Source organism: Talpa occidentalis, unplaced genomic scaffold (assembly GCF_014898055.3).
Source record: "Talpa occidentalis isolate TD23 unplaced genomic scaffold, MPIMG_talOcc4v2.1 talOcc4.3, whole genome shotgun sequence".
NCBI classification, from domain to species: domain Eukaryota; kingdom Metazoa; phylum Chordata; class Mammalia; order Eulipotyphla; family Talpidae; genus Talpa; species Talpa occidentalis.
The window spans coordinates 76740794-76765283 of NW_023603184.1; the positions used below are offsets into that span (position 1 = coordinate 76740794).

At 33.0% G+C, this 24490-nt stretch overlaps 1 protein-coding gene across 1 annotated transcript in view; it reads right to left on the minus strand.

The window, feature by feature from the left end:
* The window catches only part of LRP1B (LDL receptor related protein 1B), a 1722250-nt gene that overhangs the window by 435948 nt on the left and 1261812 nt on the right, over positions 1 to 24490 (minus strand). Inside the window, exons 34-35 of the mRNA XM_054699700.1 lie at positions 22887 to 23012; positions 21260 to 21391 (exon numbers count right to left, since the gene is read on the minus strand). Coding sequence (XP_054555675.1) covers positions 21260 to 21391; positions 22887 to 23012 — 258 coding nt within the window. The remainder of the gene's footprint in view (positions 1 to 21259; positions 21392 to 22886; positions 23013 to 24490) is intronic.

Sequence of the window (24490 nt, forward strand, 5' to 3'; positions counted from 1 at the left end):
AATGCTTGATCCTGGATTCCAAGTAACCTTATATCTTCAACACCCTTTCTTGAGTTGAGTTTTTATGCCTTTGGTCATGTGGAGATCCCAATCAATCAGCTAAAGGAGGAACAGTCCAAATTAGTTCATGAATCATTCAGTTCAAAATAGGGAAAAAACTAAAAATGAATTATAGTAAACTTTAACAGTTGTCCTTAAAGTGAGTTCAGAGAAAGAAAAAAAAAAAAAAAAAAAAACTCCCCTGACAGGATTCTGAGTAGTGCACCTGATCATGCACATTGTGTAAAGAAGTAGTCTAAGGTATTGTAGTATATGGGTTCTGAGTCAGTGTCCAGCAGTTAAGACATCTGGGGCTGGAAAGAAAATAATTGGAAAATTAATGAAAGTAAATCAAGAGTGGAGGCATGCAGATTGACATATGAGAATGATCATAGAGTGTGAAGAATTTTGAACCACATCTTAGTGTCTGTATGAAAGCACTTTCCACAAAAAGAGGCAAAGACTACCAAAATGTCCTAGACAGTTGACTTTAGCCAAGCTTCATCATCAGTCACTTCAGAACTGGGTACATGAACCAAGAGGCCACAGTGGTAGAAATGGACCCTCACTGACATGAACTACCACTTACAAAAGTGAATCTATATATTTTTGCCTCTGATTATTCAGTCTATGAGTAATAGAAGACAACAGTGAGTCCATAATATAATACTATTTCTCAAGTACATGAACTGACCACTTGATGATAATTCATCTACCTTGGACACCTTTCAACCACTGGTTCATCCTGATAAAGATATTAGGGACTCTAATCTCAAGGAAAACAAAAACAAAAATGAATGAATGAGACTACATCACATGCAATAGCTTCTGTATCACAAATGAAACTATCATTAAAGCAAAAAGACATCCTACTGAATAGAAAATATTTGCACATATATTTGCACATATATCTCATATATATATATGAGAAAATATTTGTGCATATATCTCATATATGTATATGAGACAAGGGCTGAAATTCAATCTATAAAGAACTTATAGAACTTAACAAAAGGAAAACAAATGACCCAATCAAAAAATGGGCATAAGGCCTAAATACACACTTCTCTGAAGAAGACATATGGCAAACAGGCACATAAAAAAATGTCCCACATCACTTACAAGCAGGAAAATACAAATCATAAGTACAGTGAAACACCTCCTCACTTCAGTGAGAATGGCCTACATTATCTATCTATCTATCTATCTATCTATCTATACACTCAGTCATCTTCTGACTGCCCATCCATCCATCCATCCATCCATCCATCCATCCATCCGTCCGTCCGTCCACTCACACATCCATCCATCTGTACTAGAAACAACAAGTGTTTATGAGGATATGGATAAAAGGAACCCTAAGACACTGTTGGTGAGGTTGTAGACTGATTCTCTTCCTATGGAAAATAATATGGAAGTTACACAAAATATTAAAAATATATCTACCATATGTTAGCAATCCACTCATAATATCTATCTAAAGAATACAAAAATCACTGATTTGAAGGGATATATGCACTCCTAAATGTATTTCAATATTATTTACAACAACTGAGTTATGGAAACAACTTAAAGGTCCATTTACAGAGCAGCAAATTATGAAAAAATAATATGGCATATATACACAATGGAATACTACTTAGCAATAAAAATGGATGAACTCTTGCCATGGATGGAACTGGGGAGTATTGTACTAAGTCAAACGGAGAAAGACAAATATTGAATGATATTATTCATATGTGGAATACAGAGAAACAAAATAAATAACAAAACTAAACTGCAATAAACCCATGAAATATGACTGCAGAATTGAGACTACTAGAGGGGAGAGGGGAAGTGGGGGAACAAAATGGTAGGGAGCTAGTAGTCTATGGTAAAGAACTATGGGTACTTTGATGGTAGGGATGGTGTGGCAACAACCATCTGAAGAGGTATGAATAGATTCCCATAAATCATATGCTTATGATTACTAAATAAAGAAAAAAAAATGAATAAAATTAAGACTGACTTGTCCATGTGACTCCAAAATGACAGAAAATACAGAATGCTGGTTCTAATATATTACACTGCAGTCTTCAGTATATATGCTATTTTTAATTCAAAAATTTAAAACATTTTGCCCTAGGGGAATCTTTCTCATCGTAGAATAGGATTAAATAATTTTCAGGTTTTCATTTTCATAAACCAACATGTATATATGCCACATTAAGTTCACCACTAATTCCAAATCTATCCTTCATCATCCTATTGTCATCTTTTCCTGATTTTCCATCCTCCTTCCTGCTTCACTCCAAGAACAATTTTCAAACATACCATAGAACAGAATTTTGTATGCTTTGCATGCATTATGAATGATTGTGGTCACTGATGCTAAAGTAATGCTATCATTTAACTTTTCTTAAAATTTTACATAAATAAGTATGGATTTTATTTTATAACATAAACATGCATACCATTCCACAGTTATATTGCAAAATATCCAACTAACTACTAGTAATATGCCATTGATGGAAAGCAACTCATAAAAATATTTTCCACAATGGATCTCAATTCTAATTTAAAGGCAACAGAGGTATTTTCAATATCACCAGTATTATTGACTATGGGGATTTGGTTAACAGAACACAAATAAATTAATTTAGAATGCTATAACTCAAAAATATATTTTTGAGTTTTATATATATATATATATATATATATATATATATATATATATATATTAGGAATAAACCCTAAAACATGTGCAATATTTACCCAAATTATGTCTGCATAGGCTTTTTCTAATTTTTTGTTCTTTTTTTTAAGACTTATTTATTTATACAAGCATTGGGGTACAGGCCAGAGGCTCGGGAGGGTGACAGAATTCACCAGAGACAGAGCAGGGAGCAGAACAGGCAGAAGGAATGAAGTACACTTCTTAGGAGAGCAGCAGGTGAGATAGGAGAGGTCTGCCTTACCATGTGGGAATCTCCCTGGCTGACAGGAATAGAACTGGTGCTACAAAGGCTGCAGACAGCTTCACAGTGCTGTGCTCAACCAACTGCACCACAGGGGAAGCCTTTTTCTAGTCTTAAATTAATGATTCAACTCCTAATATTTGATTTTGTGGTGAACTGGAATTTTATGATTAACACAAGCTGCCATTGTACTACGTACAATTTGTATCTCTTAAATTACTCTTGAAGTACCCAAAGTCTACCTAAATAGCGGGGTTATCTTTGGCTGTGGCTCTTAAAGGGAGGATGTGAAAATAACTTGGAGTGAAAACGCAGATTTATACATTCTACCACCCAATTATGCCTAAGTTAATATCAAAAATGAACTGGGGGAACTATATCATTAACAAATATTCAAGATGATTTTGCTATAAGTATTCCTCACATGCACTTTGAGAAAATCAGCTCTGAAATAAATGAAACCCGCTTTTCCTACCAAATGCTAACAGGTTACTTTTCAGAATATTTGGTAAACCTTCCAATTTGTACCTAGAGGAAGAAAACTGAAATGAAGAATTGTCGGTCACCTACATTTAAGATTGCTTTATTACTCTGGATATTTTCTTACAACATAGGAAACAACAAACTTGCTGACTCATTGTGATAAAATAAACAAAAAACAAAACATATTTTCATTCTTATCTTTAGAACCCCATTGAAAATATTCCTTTTGAGATACCAGCTCCATTTATAATATAAATAGAAGATAATTTCATTATTGGATGAAAAAATAATGTTTTCTAATTGTAGAACGCATTAAGGCACCTGAAGTAATGCTAGACTATCAGAAACATTTTCGTATTTGCAGATTTTGTTTTAAATTTAGAAAAGAAAATATACAGGTCCAGAACACACATTCTGGATGATGCATTCAAAAGACAAATCAAATTTAAATCTTACTTTCAGCAACAATGCCCTTTCAAACAAATTTTCTAACCTCAGTTTCCTTTACTGTAAAGTAGGGAAAACAAGATCACATCCTCATATGCTTTTTATGATGATTAAATAAGGATTACACTTAAAATATTTAGAAGAATCCCTGACATATACCACATATGCATTAAGTGCTGGTTGTTACCTTTCTATTTGAAAATCAGGCAAAATAAGAACAGTATAAAAATAAAGGTTTATGTAATTTCATGAAAAAATCCATATGTGCTTTGAAGGTAAAGCCTTTGACTCTTTCTGGAGACTGGTGGAATAAAGAATTAAATTCTTGCTGCCCAGTCATTCACATGGCACAAGAATCAGAAAGGAAAAAAAAAAAAATCACTTTCCACTGGCATATCAGAGAATTTACATCTCAGCCAGCATGGCCACTGGGCTAAGCCCCACTAACCTCCTCACTAGTTCAACACATCAACACACTTCCATCTGAGGACTTACTGTGTCTCTACCTTATGGTGAATATTGCAGGTTTCACTTTTCTTCATTCAGTTGTTTGCTACAGCTTGCCCCTTAGAGATTTGCCTGGTTAAGCAATCTAAAATAGCAGCTGCTTTGAATCTTTCATTTTTTAAATTGCTTTTTCTTCTTAGCATTTATCACTACCTGCCACTAAGTTATATGGGGTGTTGGGCAGGTGAGTGGTTGTTATCTAGTTTTCCTAGTAGTATGTAAGCTCCATGATACCACAGATGCCAGTTTTGTTCCTGCTGTACCTTCAGAATGCAAAAGAGTCTCACAAAGTAGGTGCTCAAAATTGTTGAACCAATGAAACTAAATAATGGATAAGAGTGCAACACAGAAATGATTATAGCTTCCTATTTACTGCCTTGAAAGAATAAAGTCAAATTATCATTACTTTAAAAAATTAAACAAATTATTCTGGTAGAAGCAAGCAATAAGGTAGGTCACAGGCTGTTCACACTCACTGAGAAAAAAAAAACAAACAAAACAAACGGGAAGCTAAAATGCATTCAAACTTGTACCCCAAAGAAATGTCATAGCACCATATTAAAAATGAATAAAATATTAGAGAAGACTATGTGAATTTTTTTTATGAATTGAAGATTTACCCTTTCAAAATAATCAACTCAACTGAATTTAATAGAACAATTTCTATTATTTTTAGAATTGAAAATAGACATTTTTTCTGTTATATTTTAAAGAAAAATTCTATTTTGATCAGGCTGATTAAAAATTTTTGAAAATTGGGCCTCCCCTGGTGGTGCAGTGGTTGAGCACTGGGCTGCAAAGCTGCCCACAGCCTATGCAGCGCTAGTTCGATCCCTGGCTGCTGGCGAGGGTCCCACATGGCGTGCAGACCTCTCCTGCCACCCGCTGCTCCCCTCAGCAGTGTATTTCGTCACTCTGCCGGTTCTATTCCCCACTCTGGCTCTGGTGAATTCTCTCACCCTCCCGCGCTTCTGACTGTACCCAGTGCTTGTATAAATAAATAATCTTAAAAAAAAATAAAAACAATTTTTTTGAAAATAAGTATAAAATAGCATTCTATCAAATACTAGTGAACACATTTATTTTCTTAAATGTATTGCGATCCCTGGGTTAATTTTCAATATGGACAGATGTTACTCTACTTTTTATTACATACCACTATGAGAGTTAACTCTCCCATTTCTTCCTCTCCTCATATGTTTTCTTTTATTAAGAAATAATTATTATCACTTTATAAATTTAAGAATATTTATCTGGATACATTTAATACAGCATAATAGTTTGATTTACATTTATTGTAAAATGATTACCACAATGGTATCTATTAACATCCATCTTCTCTTAAAGATACTAAAAAAGGAAAGAAGATGAAAAAAATCTCCTTGTAATGGCTTGTAGGATTTATTCTCTTAATAATTTTCCTATATACCATCATAGTAGGTCTAACTACTGTCATTATGGTATACATTACATGCCTAGTAATTATTCATCCTATAATAGAAGTCTATGCTTTTTGACCACCTTCTTCCAGTTTTCACTTTCCCCACAATCTGCCTCTGGTGACCACAACACTTATCTCTTTTCCTATGAGTTTATTTTTTTTTTTCCTTACTAGATTCCACATGTTAGTGGAACCACACAGTATTAGCCTTTCCAGATCTGACTTATTCTTCTTAGTTAATGCCTTCAAGATCCATGCATGCTGTCACAAATGGTATGATTTCCTTATTTTCTTTGGTTGAATATTCCAACACGTGCTATATGCACGCAGCACAACTTCTTTAAATATTCATCTATTGATGAATAGATAAGTAGTTTCCATGTCTTGATTATTGCAAGATAATGTTGCTATCAAAATGACTATATACTTAGCTTATAACTTATCAGATTCAAATAATGTAATAATTGAATAACTATACTTTTTAGTGGAAGGAATAAGGTATGGTGAAAAAATAATTAAATTTACACATCAGGAGAGGGTGGGATATGCATACAGGCATTACAGTGTAACAGATATGTGACTTTGAACAAGTTATTTAACCTGGTCAAGACTGAATTACAGGGCCTCCCTGGTGGTGCAGCGGGTTGAGTGCAGCACTGTGAAGCTGTCCACAGCCTCTGCAGGGCCAGTTCGATTCCCGGCCGGCCAGGAAGATTCCCACATGGCGCCACAGACCTCTCCTGTCTCGCCCGCTGCTCCCCTCAGCAGTGTACTTCAGTCCTTCTGCCTGTTCTGCTCCCTGCTCTGTCTCTGGTGAATTCTCTCACCCTCCCATGTCTCTGCCCTGTACCCCAGTGCTTGTATAAACAAATAAATCTTAAAAAAAAAAAAAGACTGAGTTACAAATCCTTACAGTGAGAATAGTGTATAGTACATAGAACTGTTTTGAGCTAAAATGATATATATGGGAAGTTATAACATATATGTTACATAATCATATATGTATTACATATACATTCATATAATTTGCATAGTTGATATATGCTTGAAGAAGTATTCTAAAAATATTATTTTTCTGTTTTAATGATGAAAGAAATGTATGAGTTAGAGAGACTAATATATGAGTGGCCCCATATATAAGCTCCATTTTCTTTATCCCTTAAAGTGTTGGCAAAAATTGTAATAAATTAAGACTATTATCTTTCTTAAAGGAAGGAAAACTTCCCAAAGATATTTAAAAATCTTTCTTAGTAAAACTATTTCATCTAATACATAACTTACTTATTTTGTCTAATATTGAATCAAATTGTAGCTATACTAAGCAGGTAGACATACAGGATTTGTTATTTTTTTTTTTTTTTATTTTGCTAGTCCCCTAGACTGAAATCATTAAAGCCAATTTAGCTTGAAACATAGTTGAAAAATTCTAGTGCTGGAGCACTGATAATAACCTGGAAATAATATAAGTTATGCTTCACAAGGTTAACTTGTGATTAATGCAGTAGTTATTGTGATTATTCTCAATTCACAAATGTGCATAGGAGAATCATGCCTTTTTTTTTCCCTGAATTTAAGAACTTAATTTCTTACCACATGTGTATGAAGACAGATTGTGCTTTCCTGAGCATTAGATTCTTTTAGTCAGATTTTTGCCAGCAGCAGATAAAATGAAGTCATTTTATGCAAGAGAATAAAAAAGAAGTGTTGGGCCATTACTTTCAAGGTAAAGTTATGTTTATTAACAACAAAGAAGAGCTATAGTGGAAAGATGGAAAATAAATCAAAATCCTGCTATTTCCTTTCAAACTAATGAAAAATTAAAATAACTTTTGTTTAATTCTCATATATTTACAAAATAAAGAAAAAGGAAACATGGTGGAGTTAGACCAAGCATTAAACTCAGAAACTTAACACTATTATTTATCCCCAGCTCAGTATTCTTTGTACTCACAGCTGTCCAACTTTGATTTTTCAAAACTCTTTTTAAACAAATTTAACATAGAAGAAATAGGATGTAGGCAGATTCAGGGGGTGAGAGGATTCCCCAGAGACAGAATGGGGAGCAGAGCAGGCAGATTTACTGAAATACACTGCTGAGGGGAGCAGCAGGTGAGACAGAACTCTGTTGTGCCATGTGGGTAAGCTCCCTAGCCAGGGACTGAACTCAGGGTATAGTAGTTTTAGCACAGAGCTTTATCCCTTAGGTCAGTAGGAAGGTCCTGTCCATCTTTGAACAAGTGACTTCAATTCTCTGTGTTTCTGTTCCAGTTTCTATGGCAAAATATCCTAAAATATTTTGGTGAAAAACAAAAATTATATAATATATAATGCTTTTTTGTGTGCCCCGGATAATTCATTTGACACTAACTGACTAAAGTATAAGAATCGGGCCTCCCCGGTGGCGCAGCGGTTGAGCGCTGGGTTGCGAAGCTGCCAACAGCCTCTGCGGCGCCGGTTCGATCCCCGGCTGCTCCCCGGCCACCAGAGGAGGGTCCCACATGGCGCGCAGACCTCTCCTGCCACCCGCTGCTCCCCTCAGCAGTGTACATTGGTCCTTCTGCCTGCTCTGCTCCCCGCTCTGGCTCTGGTGAATTCTCTCACCCTCCCGAGCTTCTGACTGTACCCAGTGCATGTATAAAACAAGCAAACAACCAAACAAATAAATAAATAAAAAAAATTAAAAAAAAATAAAGTATAAGAATCGACATTACCAATGACAAATTGTCTTTAGTGACAAAAATTTTGGTATTGCTTATGAACCTGCAATGTGGGCAGTTCTCCCTGCTCTGATATATCTCTGCTAAACATCAGCTAGGGTGGGTAGAATTCTAGAAAATATAATCATGTGAAGAATCACTCACTAACTCACATCATGTCTGGGGAAACTGAAACAGTTAGGGGTGGCAGAGAGTTCCATTAGTACTACTCTGTTTGTCTGAAGTCTAGCAGCATGATATCTTTTCAGGAAATTCTCCTTTATCTTATATAAAAATGATCAGGTTGGATTAGATAATCTCTATGGTTTCTTTCATCTCTGAAAGTCTTGTTAAGTCTCTGATTACATGAAAACAAGAATAGTTTGAAAATGATCTGAGACAGCTAACATAATGTTAATCATTGGGATAGAGGAGGACTTCAGAGAATAAGTAACTCTGGAAGTATATTAAGCATCTAAATCAGCGAATAACCACATTTTTTTCAGTAGTAACAATTATGTGTTATTGCAAATGCAAGACTACTTTTAAAGGGTGCTATTTCCAGGACATAGGGCAGATTAATTGTACCATAACATTTAGTCTTGCTGGGGCCTCCCTGGTAGTGCCGGTGGTTGAGCACAGGGCTGTCAAGCTGTCTCCAGCCTCTGCAGTTCAGATTCGATCCCTGCCAGCCTCGGAGCAACCCACATGGCGAGCAGACCTCTCCTGTTTAGCCCACTGCTACCCTCAGCGGTGTATTTCAGTCAATCTGTCTGTTCTGTTCCCCATTCTGTCTCTGGTGAATCCTCACCCTCCCGCACATCTGGCCTGTACCCCAGCTTTTGTATACATAAAATAAATCTTAAAAAAAAAAAAATAGTCTTCTGCTTATCAACAAAATTATTATCATAACTTATTTACATCTTTTATATCAGATGTGATATCAAGAGCGGTCAACACATTGCTATTGCTAGCATTAACAAAGCCCCAAAGTATTAATGTGTGTATAATATTTCAGCATATTACCAATCTGTATAAAATATGAGTCAATAAAATATAATGCTTTTTGTGTGCCCCGGATAATTCATTTGACACTGACTAAAGTATAAGAATCGACATTACCAATGACAAATTGTCTTTAGTGACAAAAAATTAATCTGTCTAGAAATCTAGCAGACAACACGTATTTATCAGTTACGATGAGTACAATGAAAAAAAAACAAGGAGAGGGCCCTCCCGGTGGCGCAGCGGTTGAGCGCTGGGTTGAGAAGCTGCCCGCGGCCTCTGCGGCGCCGGTTCCATCCCCCGGCTGCTCCCCGGCCACCGGAGGGGGGTCCCACATGGCGCGCAGACCTCTCCTGCCGCCCGCTGCTCCCCTCAGCAGTGTACTTCGGTCCTTCTGCCTGCTCTGCTCCCCGCTCTGGCTCTGGTGAATTCTCTCACCCTCCCGCACTTCTGACTGTACCCAGTGCATGTATAAACAAAAACAAACAAACAAATAAATAAATAAATAAGCATGCCTCTATTAAAAAAAAATAAAAAAAATAAAAAACAAGGAGAATCCAAATGAAAGTCAAGTGAAAGGAATGCAACTAGAAAGAGATGTACTAAGAAGTCAACAGTCCTCTCTGATTTTTCAGTTAAATATTTGTTTCATTTCATAAATAATTATTTGCTATTACTATTTACTTAGAAACCACTATTATATATACAAAATATTTTATTGCTTTGATTTCTCACCATCATAGTGATATTTATTAAGCAAAGCATGAACATCAATTATTCCCATTTTCTTCTGATAGTTATCTGCTTTTGCTAGTTAGATATATCTGGAAAAGGCAGAGGCTTAAAATGCCATATCGTTTCTCAATCTCAACCTTGTAATTCATACCAGAACATGTATATGAGGATTGCTGCAGGCTTGATTTGTAATAATCAAAAAAAGTGGAAACGACTCAAATATCCAAAGTTGGTGAATGGATAAATTAAATGTCAAATGTTCATACAATCAAATGTTATTTGACAAAAAAAGTAATGAAGTACTGATATATGCTATAGAATGGATGAACATTTTGCTAAATGAAAGAAATTGATCAAAAACTAGTCCATATAATATGAATTCATTTACATGAAATGTCCAGAATCTACACAGAGAGAAAGGTTAGTAGTTGTCTTAGGACAGGGAAATGGGCAGAAATATATCTACTAATGGGAATAGAGTTCCTCTTTAAAATGATGGAAACTTATATGATAAGATTTGGTGATGGTTGCATCACACTGTGACTATGACCCACACCACTGAATTATATATCAAAAAAGTTGCTAGTCACAAAAAGAAAATTCTATGTTGAGAAATTATCACAAATGATAAAAATGATTTATAACCAAAAATTTTAAACAAAAATGAATTAAAAAATTGCAAAGATCAAAAAAGTATAAGATCATAAGAATGTACTATTAATAGTTGAGATTGTTAATCATAACATAGTATTTGTTAGTGCAAAGTAAAAGACACAATTTTATCTATAATAAAATCTACTTATATTTGAAAAACAGGATAATTATTAATATGCCAAATGCTGTCTATATTGTAGTAGTGTTAGTGATTTTTATTTGAATTTTCTTTCATCTTTCTTAAATTTTCCAAATTTTCTATAATGTATAATTTTAATAAAGAATATCTTAATTAATAAATTTATTTATAGATTCAGATGTGCTATCAATAAGTGAGTACAAAACTAATGACTTACTCTACAAAATCATTTAATACTGTTTAATGATGATTGAGTTCACTAACATGGTTTTAAGGGAGAAAAATAATAAAAAAAACTTAAAAGACTATAGTCACATTTTATATAAATGTATTAAAAGTATTTATAGTCAATTTATAAATGCAAATGTATACATTTATTAAATGTATTTAGAGTCACATTTTAAATAAATGTATTAAAAATCTCCAATACATCCTAGGTCTTTTCCCCACTAATCAGAAGAATATGTTATAGGCAATAAAATAAAATATTGACTCTTTATTCCAGATTTAGAAAATAACATTTCATATTTGTCTATAGTCTTGAATTATTATGGAATCATATTTTTTAGTAACTTAACATTTAATTTGCAAGGGAAGCAACAACATAAACAGAATCTCTCCTGTGAACATTTGTTTATCCCCTAAAGAAAAGAACAGTGTATAATAGTACAGTCTACTTGTTATGCTTCAACTGTCCAAGTCAAATTTTGATTCTATTCACATAGGTCTTAATGACTGATGAATAAGAAAATAGATGTTGTTGTTGTATTTTTTTTTAATAGCCTAAAGGTTTGTTACTGCTGAAGCTGTTAATATTGAGAGTAGTCAAAAAACTGGATGGGACCCAGAGAAATCATTATTCAGAAGAGGTGAACTGCATGTCTTAACTCTTGAAAATACTCCATAGTCAGAAATTTATAACCCTTAAGTAATTTTTCTATTATTTAATACACAAGGAATCAAGTTCTAGTTCTGTTTCTATTTGAAGTTTTTCCTTCTTAATTTACGTCTAGCTCCTCTCATTCAGTCCTTAATAAAATAATTAATAAAATTCTAGACAAAAGAAATGTGTTTTATTTCTGTTTTCACCTCAGCCTTAATGAATTCCTTGACAGAATGCATACCCATAATGAATGGAGATAACATGCTGCTCTTGGAAGATTTGCATAATTGTTCTTGTGCATCATGGTGGGAAAGAACTTAACAATTATAGCCAAGTATTTTGGAACTCCCTTTCTGACCACAAAACTGGACAGGAACACTTGATGCAATACTAGAATTCATTCTAAGCATAGTTAACATCAATCAACACTCAGCCTGCCTTGCTGACAAAACAAAAGTAACCACACTAATAATTCTGCTGGTGTTACATACCTATGTATCCCCTAGGCAGTCCTTGACAGCTATAAGCAATTTCTCGAACGTGCCTTCCTTAAAAAGCTTCAGTGCTATAGTCAGTAGAAGATTTAGTATAAGTTAATGTTACATGAAGACTTCTTCAGACACTAGTCAAAAATATTAAAGGGTTGTTGAAGGGAGTTGCTGGTTTTTGTGAAAGGACTAGACTAAAAGTAAATTTGGCAAATTTATGACACTAAAAACTGTGTACTAATAAAATAATGACCACGACAGCAAACAGTAAACTAATGAAAATATACTGGGCCTGCTTCTGCCAGTGATAGTGGTTCTAAATCTGAGAAGTACTTCCTAATCATCTAAAATACTTGTTAGTTTTAGCCCTGGTATGGGTTTTTCAACCTTAGTACTAGTAGCATGTGTGACTGGATAATTATTTGTTGTGGGAAACCTTCCTGTGTACTGCATAGCAGCATACTTGTCTTCTACCCAATAAACGTCAATAGCACCTTTTTGGTTATAACATCCCAAAATATTTCTAGATTTTGCCAAATGCAATCCAGGCCACACAGTATTCCTCAGTTCATAACCACTGTTAATCTACTCAGTACTAGAATTACAAACTACCCCCAATACCCAGACTTGTGTTTAGAACCCCACGCATAGGATGGTCAGGTACGTCTGAGCAGCTGCCTCATACTGTCGTTATTAATGTTGCTATTGTTGAACACTCAATTCATTGTTGGATATTTTTGAAATATTTTCTCACTTTTGTCTTTGTTGGTATAAAGAAAACTAGGATTTGGGGATGTATAAATAAGTTCAAATCCTAGTTTTTGACCCATTTCATCTGTACAGAATTAGGCATTTCACTTAAGGTTTACTTATGTTTTATGCCCAAAGGAATTAAATAGATATCCAAGTCTAACCACTAACTGGAGGCTAAAACAATCAAGAGACCAAGATGCTGGTGCTTACATTAATTTATCCACATGTGGTTTAAGCCAGAAGCCAGAATCCAGAAGTTGCCCATAGAGGAGCATCATTGATATCCCAAACCAATCACCAGAACTCACAAGTTAGATGACAATGGATAGGAATAATATGCATTAAATGTCTATAATATTGTGAAAATAAACCCATAACATTGTGTGTATCTTCTCACTCCATTGTTCATGAAATCTAAGGGAAGGTAGCAGCCATTACTCTCGAATGGAGAGACCCCTGACTAGGAACAGAAGTTAATAGTCAGTGAGGTGCTGTGATCCTCTTTCCCAGAGTGCACAAGCAACTTAATACTGCCAATCTCCACATGAATGAACTTGGAAGCAGATTCTCATCTTTGAGTTGCTTGATGAGATCACATTTGAGTAATACCTTGATTGCAGCCTCATAAAGCCCTAACTTGACCAACTGAAGTTATAAGATATTAAGTGTTTATTGTTTGAATACTAGTTGTCAACACTAGTTGTTTGTAAATTGTTAGATAGTAATAGATGACTAATGCAAATACAGCAGCAAACATGATCTACTCTTTCTTCTCCTTCTTTCAATGATTACGATCATCATCATTGTGTCCTCACTTCCCTCTCATGTGAACTGAAACCATTAGTCTTCTGTCCCTAAATGTGGCAAGATGACATTATCATTTTTCCTCTAAACCCCGAGCCTTCATATCAACTGTCATTTATTTTTCACAGTCAAAATTGGATTTGGATTAAAATAATTATTATAAAATTATCAGTGATCTGATGTTGATGACTATTACTTACTATTCCTAGCTTATTTCAATCTCAAGAGCAAAAACACAAATGTAAACCCTAAGTACAGAATTTAATTTCGGGATCCTAAAGCTACTGACCTTCCTCTGTATCTCTATCTTGTTTTAAAAATCAGTTTCTTCACTGTTAAAAACATCTCTTTCAACATATTTTTTAAAAGATTTATTCATTTACACAAGAACTGGGGCACAGGCCAGATGCTCAGGAGGGTGAGAGGATTCACCAGAGACAGAGCGGTGAATAGAACAGGCAGACTGATGAAATACACTGCTGAGGGGAGCAGTGGGCAAGACAGGAGAGGTCTGCCAAGCCATGTGGGATCTTCACCAGCCGGCTGGGATTGAACCCGCACTGCAGAGGCTGCACAAAGCTTCACAGTGCACCGCTCAACCGCCTGCGCCACCAGGGAAGCCCTACAGATTATTTTGATGAATTAAATGACATTAATCCATAAAAGTTTCCTAACCTTATCGCAGCTGTGTAGTAAGTGTTCAATAAATATAAAGGTTTTTTGATGATGATAGCTTAATTTCTTCCTCTTCAAATCCCCTTTTCCTAACCACCTGTGGGTAATTGGTTTTATTCCTAGACATCCACTTCAAGCAAGTCTCTGTTCTAAAACCATTAAGGAATTCATAAAAATAATTAGTTATTTTCTCCTTTCAAGTCCCCAAAAGGATTCACTTACTATTTAACTGCCTTTGGATAAGGATAAGACCAAATGACATTATGGAATTAAAGATCCATTGCTTATAACTAGTTCAAAAATCAATTAAATAACTTCACTTTTTCTCTATTAACTAGAAAATTGTCTTCATGATTAAAAATATAGGGCCTAAATCTCAGACACTGAATCACAGCTTTTTAATTTTTTTTTTTTAAAGAAAGAATGTCAAAAAGAAAAATGGGCTAATATATCCTAGGTTTTCTTTAAATGGGGAAAAACACTTTTTTCAAATTTCAAGTTTCACTTAACAAAATTAATGGTATCAATGTACCTAAGCTAAAAGAAATTTCTACTTTATTTTAGACCTGTCAGCAACTTCAAGGGCTGAGTTCCTGGGAATAAATAAGTATCAATCAATCTGTTGTCTAAGAGCAGAGTATTTAAAAAAAAGTCCCCCAAAATTGAGCTACCCAAAAAATTATTTTATACATATCTTTAGTGTTACTTTAATCTATGCTATTGGGTTAAGATGTTTTGTTTTGCTCAAACACAGTTAGTTAACATGTCAATCTCTTATTAGCTATTAATAATTTACTGTTAATTAGTGCAAGTAGGTCTTCTGAGAATAGATTTCTCAGTAACTCAGATTTGATAAGAAGAGTAAATAAAGACTGAATCAGAGTATCAGATATGAATGTAGCTCCGCTGAATAGAATCCTGTGCAGCAAAAGAGAAACATGCATCTAACTGGGGAATAAGATTTCTAGTAAGCTATTGGAAATTTCAAATGCCCAATAGAAACTTGTTTTTCTTATGTTTTATGTTTAGAAATTATTCAAAACAAAAGATTTATGAGTTGATTCCAATAGGTTATAATGTATACAAACTTACTCTATGTTGTTTATGATATTTGTGACACAAATATCATAGAAAGTTTTTATTTTGTTATGGTAGTTAGCTCTTTATATTTGAAGGATTTACTGGACTTGACCAGCTACAAAAACCTACAAGTTTTTCACATGATTTGAAAATATAGTCTTGCAGCAAGTTTGAAATGACAACACAAGTAGTATTGGTTCACTGTCACAAAAACAATAAGAAATTGAACCAGTCCTAAGAATTCACTTTGTAGCTAAGGAAATGGTTTTCACAAAATTGAAAATATGTCCCAAAGCAACAGTATTATATTTCTTAAGCTATTGCTGTTACTGACATAGAATGAATTCTTTCTATAATTCTTCTGTGCCTTGGTTGGTGACAAAGTGGTTACTAGAACAAATTGTAAATAGCTATTTTCCAGGCCTCCAAATATACAAAAAAAGAAACTCTCATTTGAGTGCCACCTGCTTCAATTATTAAATGGGTTTAAAGTCACATGAGTCAGTACATAAGTCAAAATGAAATTCAATATTCTATGAGCACAAATGTGCAGAAGTGAAATGTAGTGTTATCATGTAATTCCAATAATGGTGGAAATAAGATTTTGTTTCAGTGGTTACAAATGAAAGTTGGTATATTGTAAAGAATTCAGAGTTGGAATAGTAATACTCCATTAATATACAATTTCTTGATCTCTCTGGGTGCCAGGATCTTTTTCTATAATGTGAGGGAATGCTATTAAGTGGTATCAAGTATTTCTTTTACCATTCAAAGATCTATAAGTGCTGAGACTATTAAGGAGTGATTCATGTAAGTAGGTAACATTCAACAGCAAAAATGACATTTTGTCACATATTCTTCTTCAGAGCTTTTTTTTTTTTAATAGACTTAATTTTTTTAGAACAGTTTCAGATTCACAGGAAACTTAAGTAGGCAGTTCCCATATACCCTTACCTTCCAGGCACACAGAGCCTCCCCATTATCAGTGATCTACATGAAAACAGCACATTCATTAAAACTGATAAACCTACACTGACACATCCTTAGTTCATAGTAGGATCTATAATTTATATGAGGTTTTACATTTGGTCTTGTAAATTCTGTAGATTTTGACAGAGGTATAATGACATGTTGCATCAATGTTTTATTGTATCAATAGCCAGATTATTCTTTGATGGTATAAAAGGGTATTAGAATAGTCCTTATAGTGAGTGCCAAGCAATGACATTCACATTTTGTTCCTTTGATGTTCTCTTTAAAAATTAAATCCCTATAGAGCGTTTGTACATGCATTACCTTACAGACTGTTCTTTGTTTATCTTTATCTCCCACAGCAAATTACCTGAGATGTTCTATACCAAGTGAATAGCAATCAACAATTATCAATATTGAGTGGGATAATTCAAGTTTGAACAAAGGAGATAACAAATTTAAAAAGAATATAATCTTAAAATTTTCAGATAATGATTCCCTGAGTAGAATGTCCTCTCTATTTGAATAATATCCTATTATGCGGTTATTATGAAAAAAATCATAAATACCACCAAAGTAGGGACAGGGGTACTGAATAGAGCATTGCTTATATAAAGATCACATTACTAACTGGGGCAATAGGCTTTGTTTTGAAGACTTTTCTCCTAGTGCAATTATATATTTTAAAACATCAAATGCATTATTCATTCATCAGGAGGAATATCACCCAGCAGGCAGGGATTTTCAAAGCTTTATATTTTTTTCCAGTGGAATGGGACTTTTCCAGTGAAGTGATCAGAGTGCTTTGAACATTTTAAATCTAGCCACAGGGTCTTCTTTCTTCTATGGATAGTATCCAGAATTGCTTCATCTGTTGAAAGAACTCCTTTCACTATAGAAAACTTTAATTCATTAGGACTAAAACCCAGTAAGATTCAGGTATGTTAGTACTCATGAAAGGTACAGGTGTGAAGAATATATTTATCTCTGTAAAATTGTGGTAATTAAATAATAATACCTAAGTTATGGATTATGCATAATAAATGATCCTCCTCCATAACATCTCTTTATTCTACAATTAAGGGGCTACTGCACCCACCCCAAAATATGCCAAAACCCTATTATGGAAGGGGATACTTGCTCCTTTATCTTTGATTGATCTTTACCTTTAATTTATTCTAATGTAGGCATTATGTGTTTGAGGTGTATCCCGCTCATGAAAGAATAGGGAACAGAATAATTGCAAAGAGAGCTAATAGAGGAAGAATCTATACTCAGGTAAAACAAAAAGACCTATGGGGGGATAAAAAAGGTTGCTGCATTGAAAAATGTTTTCTTGGGCCTCCCTGGTGGCGCAGCGGTTGAGTGCTGGGTTTTGAAGCTGCCCGCGGCCTCTGCGGCGCCAGTTCGATCCCTGGCTGCTCCCCGGCCACCAGAGGAGGGTCCCACATGGCGCACAGACCTCTCCTGCCGCCCGCTGCTCCCCTCAGCAGTGTACTTCGGTCCTTTTGCCTGCTCTGCTCCCCGCTCTGGCTCTGGTGAATTCTCTCACCCTCCCATGCTTCTGACTGTACCCAGTGCATGTATAAACAAACAAACAAATAAATAAATAAATACATGCCTCTTCATTAAAAAAAAAAAAAGAAAAATGTTTTCTTTATCTCTGTCAGGAGAAATAGTTATTTCTTCTTTAAAGATACTTCATTAAGTGGAGTCACAAAACTTGCATATTGTTCATAAAGATATTATAAATCAAGTTGCTGACATAAACTCAAACTTAATATAGTTTCATAAAACATAATTCGTGAAGGATAAGACATTCAAATAAATGGAAGCTCAAAGGTATATGTCGAAGTGGGTGAAAGCTCTTGATACCATCATCATTAGTGCTTCAGATGGTTCATTGTCTAAATGCTGTCAGCTAGGTTTACATGTAATGACTTTAAATAGCTGGTGATGCTATTTAATCTTCAAATATCTATTCTGACTGTTTATTATCATCATTATTATTATCATGAAGTTCTGCTGCACTACAGAAATTTACTAAATAATTCTTTCTGTCCCCAACAAGTTAAAGAACATTATTTTATGCAGATAGCTGAATACAAATATAGTATCAATCAAGAGAATAAAAACCAAAATTTCTGCTGTTTTGGAGTTTAAATATAGCTTCCAGGGCATGTTGGTAAAGATGATAGCTAGAAGATAATAGATAGATAGATAGACAGATAGATAGATAGATAGATGAATAGATAGATGGACAGATAGATACCTCATATGTGATAACTTCTACCAATTATTACTTTCCAATAAGATACTGTTGATATTTCCTGATCATTCATGTAGATCAAGCATTCACCAAAATTTGCATATATTGATTTAAGTATTCTCATATCCTAAAAAGTGAGGAAACTGAGTCTCATAAAAATTAAGTAACTTATTCAAGGACAGAGATTTAGTAAGAGTTTGAGGTGGTGCTGGTATCCCAGTTCTATGCTCCAAAGGTCTGGCCTTTCCCATAGTTTTACTGATCTCTGGGTCTCAAATCTCTTTGATTTCAAAATAAGTTTTTCATTGCTGCTTTCTGATTAACAATACGAATTTTAATAGATGCTTGATTATTCTGATTTTATATGTCACATGGTGACACAATTTCAACTGTAGGAAAATATGTTTTTTAAGTGTAATTTTTCTCAAGGAATGTAATTTTCAAATATAGAAATCACAATATGAGATGATAAAATTTCAACTAATAACACTAATAACCAGTAATTCCTTTGATGTAACATTATTTTGCTGCAAAGAAAGTTTATTATGATAATTACTGAGAATTTAGAAACAGGAAGATTACTATTCTATGAAAAAAAAATTATCCCTGGTGATGGTATATTAAATAAAACTTAACCACTTCAGGGCCAAGATAAAAATATTAGAGAGTGAATTCAAGCATACAAATAATTAGTATACCATCAAGAATCAAGGGATTTATTAATGATCTATTGAGGACGTTTAGACCAAGTGACTTATTTTAATATTTGTAACTAATTTATAAAATATTTTTCAAATAATTATAAAGTCTTTAATAAAAGAATCAAATATGTAATACCAGCTAAAACAAGTATTCATGTGTACTTAGTAAAAAATACTAAGTATGAAACCTTTTTAAGAAATTCAATAATTCTTAGTTTTATATTTATTAAATCCTACATGATAAAATTCTAAAGAATAATAAGAATACATGTAAGTAAGAGGCATGGTAGGATAATGAACCTTGCATGAATAATGTGGTTGGATCAGACAGACTTCTTGATCAAAAATCACATTGTGGGTTGATAAATTAACATATTGCTCAATGAAACAAGTTACATTTATTTACATTTACTTTTGGAAAAGGTCCTTTTAAAAATGTAGGTTTTTCTCTCTTTGATTCCAAATATTTGGTGCAAAGTAATTTACTTAAGTCATCTTTGAACTGTTTATGAAGAGTACCAATAATTTATGCATTTGTAGCCAAGAATTTCATTATCACATGGTTAAACAAAATGTGTTAGATCAGGGGAAAAAAATAAGCTTTCTACCCAGAGCCCACATGCTGATGCTAAGGATTCTTATTTTTTAAGATTATAAATAAAAGATCTATTTGCTTTTAACATTAGATAAAATTAAGTCTTTATCAATACAAAAAACATAATGGGGAAATGTGCATACATGGTAAACACTAAAATATTAACTCAGGAAGTACATGATTTAGTTGGATAATTGATAGAGAAATTTGTTTTAATAATTTAAACCCCCAAGTGCAGGAGAGTACATCTGAAAGTTAGAAAAACATACCTAATGTTTATATTATGTCTGATTTTACCAATTAGGATGAAAGACTCGTTTACTGTAATAAATTTGACAGTTTCTACCATTAGTTTCCATTCATATATTTATATTAGCCACAGCAAAATGCTAGCATACAATGTTTTCCTTCATTGCTAATGATAACAAAAGGCAAGGTAAAACCTGACTCTAAAGTGATACACACATAAACTTTGAAAGCAATTTAAAAGGAGTTAGCACTTATAATTATTTTCATTATTTGGATTTTATTTTCTACTTCCTGTGTTAGAATAGATAATTACATCCTAAAATATTTTAAATAAGATTATCATTTTAATATAAAATAAATCAAAATGTTTCATACACCATTATATTATAATGGGATAAATGTAAAAGAGACATAAAATATGAAAGGAATAAAAATAAAGTTATCAAATGCCAATCATGGTAATCAATCCACTTAAAATTCAAAAGATGTATAATAGGACAATCATACTTGACTTTTTTCACAGATATATTTAGAACGTTTTATTATAAACTTAAAAATTCATCTCTTACTTGCCTTCTTATTCTTTATCTTGACTCTCAGAGTACAGACAGAAAGGTTATATTTCTATCATGTTTAATAAATCAAGTAAAAACATTATCCATAAATTATGTATAAAAAGCTACTTACCTGCATGGAAATCTATTCCCACAGCAAATGAAGTTCCTGATATAGGCATCAAAGCATCCATTTTGTCACTTGGTTCCAGAGGTATTCCCCTGATTCCTTCATGAACAGAGTACATCAGAAATGACTCTATGCCTAAATTGGGGATGGAGGGAAAGCCCAAAATGATATTGAAATTGTTCTATTAGCATTATTTTTAAGTATCTTCATTTCATTCATACACTAATCTTAGCCCTTTATATTAATTATATATCATACTTCTGAAAAATTTTAAGGTAGGTACATCTGTTTTTCAAACATCAGAATTTGATCCTTTATGTCTGATTAACATACAGTGTTTTAAATCAATGTATTTCAATTTAATTAAGTAATTAAAGTACAGATTACTGGACCCGACCCAAAAAGCATGGAAATTGAATTTCTTAAAAGTTCCCAGATAGTGGTGATGCTACTAGTCTGCAAACCATATTGTCCTAAACACTGTGGTAAAAATTTATTGAAAGCTTGCCTGGTCTCTTAACCAAAAATCATCTGATCTTCTCTAAAAGCCTAGCATCTCTTTGCTTAGTGTGATTATAAAGTTGGTTTTAGATTAATATATTACTGTTATTTTTCTAATAGAGTTAGAATTAAGAATACCAGATTCTTAATTTTTTTTTTCTAGTATCTTGTTTTTTCTAGCAAAAGTATATCTTAACCTGTGCTGTATTGAGAAGTGACACCAGAAGTATGCATGCTGAGGTTTATAAATTAGTCTATTATTTTAGAAAATATTTATATATGTACATAACTTAAACTGGTCCACCTGAGGCTCAATGTGTCTCTACTATTTCTTAACTGTGTGGTTTGTGCAAGCCAGTTAACCTCTGTGTCTCAGTTTTCTCACTTCTAATATGGGGATGATAAGAAATTTACTTCATGAGATTATTATGAGGATTAAATGAATTAATGTAGTTAAGGTGCATAGAAAACTCTCTGGTACATAAGTGCCAAATGAATATTTGATTTAAAATACAATACATGATAGGTTAACAAATATTCTTATAAAATTGAAGCACTTTTTAAAAATAAAATTATGGTCACTGGATAGGAAGATTAATCTAGAACCAAAGTCCTTTGGGACTAATAAACAGAATCTATAATAAAAATAGAAATGTATATTTCATAGGCTCCAATTCTTTTGAAGTGCTTTTCTCCCTCATGTAAACAAACTGAGATCTCATTTCCTCTCTTGTATTTTCCCTTAAATAATTGAAAATAAGTACATATTACAATAACATAAATTACATTCCATTAACCATAGCCAATGAACCACTGATTTTTACTAAAATATTTGCCCATTCAAGTTAAGGTAGCTATTAATAGATTTGATTAAAAGTTTGATAATAAACTGCTATTACAAAATAGTTACTAAATAGTAATTCCTAAAATAACTAGAATTTTAGTAAGTTTCATAAGAAGAGTGATACTTTATTTCAGATACATTAAAAATTCTACATATGTGAGACTACCCATGTACAATTGTCCTAATTACAAACAATATTATTTCTCTTTCTAATCTTAACTGACAGTCTAATTTTCATCAAAGAATGAAAATGCATCAAAACCGAGGCTTTTTAAGATTCCATACCTTGACATGACATGCGATTCTTTTGGAGATAATATCCCACTGTACACATGCAAGTTCTTGTACTTTCTGATGTTGGCAAACAAAGCTGAGAGCATCCACCATTATTTAGCTGGCAGGAATTACTACCTACATGGTAGGAAAACAAACAAAAGACACATAAAATTCACTAAAAATTAAAGAGTATCAATCAATAAGTTGAGTCAATACTTAAGCTTATATTGATTTCTAAATGTAGTTGGTTTATACAGGTTAGGATCATAGTTCATTTTCCTGAATAATTTGAAGTGGCAAATTATGTCTGAATTCCGTCTTTCCAAAAGAGTAATTGGAGCGCTAGTGCAGAGTATAATGATTATAAATAATATTAGTCAATTTCCCATATTGATTTAACCGTGAATTTAAAATTGTTAAGAAACTAGATCTTAACTGTTTCTAACACAAAAAGGAAATGATAATTATATGATATGATAGAGGTATTAACTAAGCTACACTGATAATTATATTACAATGTATTAATGTATTATTTCATCATACTGTATATCTTAATCTTGTTATGTCAATTATATGTTAATAAATAAATTTTAAAATAAGTAACTAATTTAAGTAAATGAAGCTGCATAAGAAAACTTCACAATTATTGAAAACCTAAAGGAAATTGATTTGTCATAAATAGGTCATAAGCCCCTAACACTTTAAGATCACAGAAATAATAGAATTTTTTTAATTCTAAATTTCACATTAACTCTACAGTTACTTTCTTTTCAAGTATAATGTATCCAATGTATTAAATAAATTGTGATTATATTACTAGCTCAATTCAAAGATTATGTGATTAAAAGAGAGGAGGTATATATATTTAATATATAGATATAGATATATTTAAGTCAAGAAATAAATGTTGCCATTCCTAGCACCATAATTCTGCCAATTTTTTTTTAAAACACACTCATAAGAGTCATCTAACTAATTGACATACCAATTATTCCTGTGTAGTAGCAATGACAAATATTAGTCAGGTAATCACAGGTAGACATTCTATAAAGATACACCATTCAATTTACTATACCCAATGTGCTAATTAAAGCCAGTATCATGAAGTTAAGTAATTTACAAACTTACTCAGCAAGTTCATTAAATATCTAATTTTTACACCATTTTTATTATTCTAGGATGTGCAATGTCATTTATTGGATGCTCAAGCATTGATATAAAGTGTAAAAAATCCAATGAGAATTACAAAGCATGATGAAAGCTATTTAAAATAGTCCTCTATGGAAAATTCAAAATACCAGTGCAACTCATTAATTCTTATCTCCTGAATTCAAGATAGTCTGATGGGATTTAAGTGTTCAATGGAAATTGTCATGAGTTCTGTCAATTTCTTATAGTAGCCAATTCAGTCAATGCTGAATTTTATCTTATGCATAGCTTCAACCTAGAATTTGATTGCCCTGAATTTTTTAAATGATTGCCTGTATCTTCTGTATAAACTAATGAAGATTAATTGATTTATTCCCCATCGTCAAACTTATAATACTAAAATAAAATTTCCAACTTCTGGTTACATAAATAATTTGAATGCATATTAACACCATGGTAATATA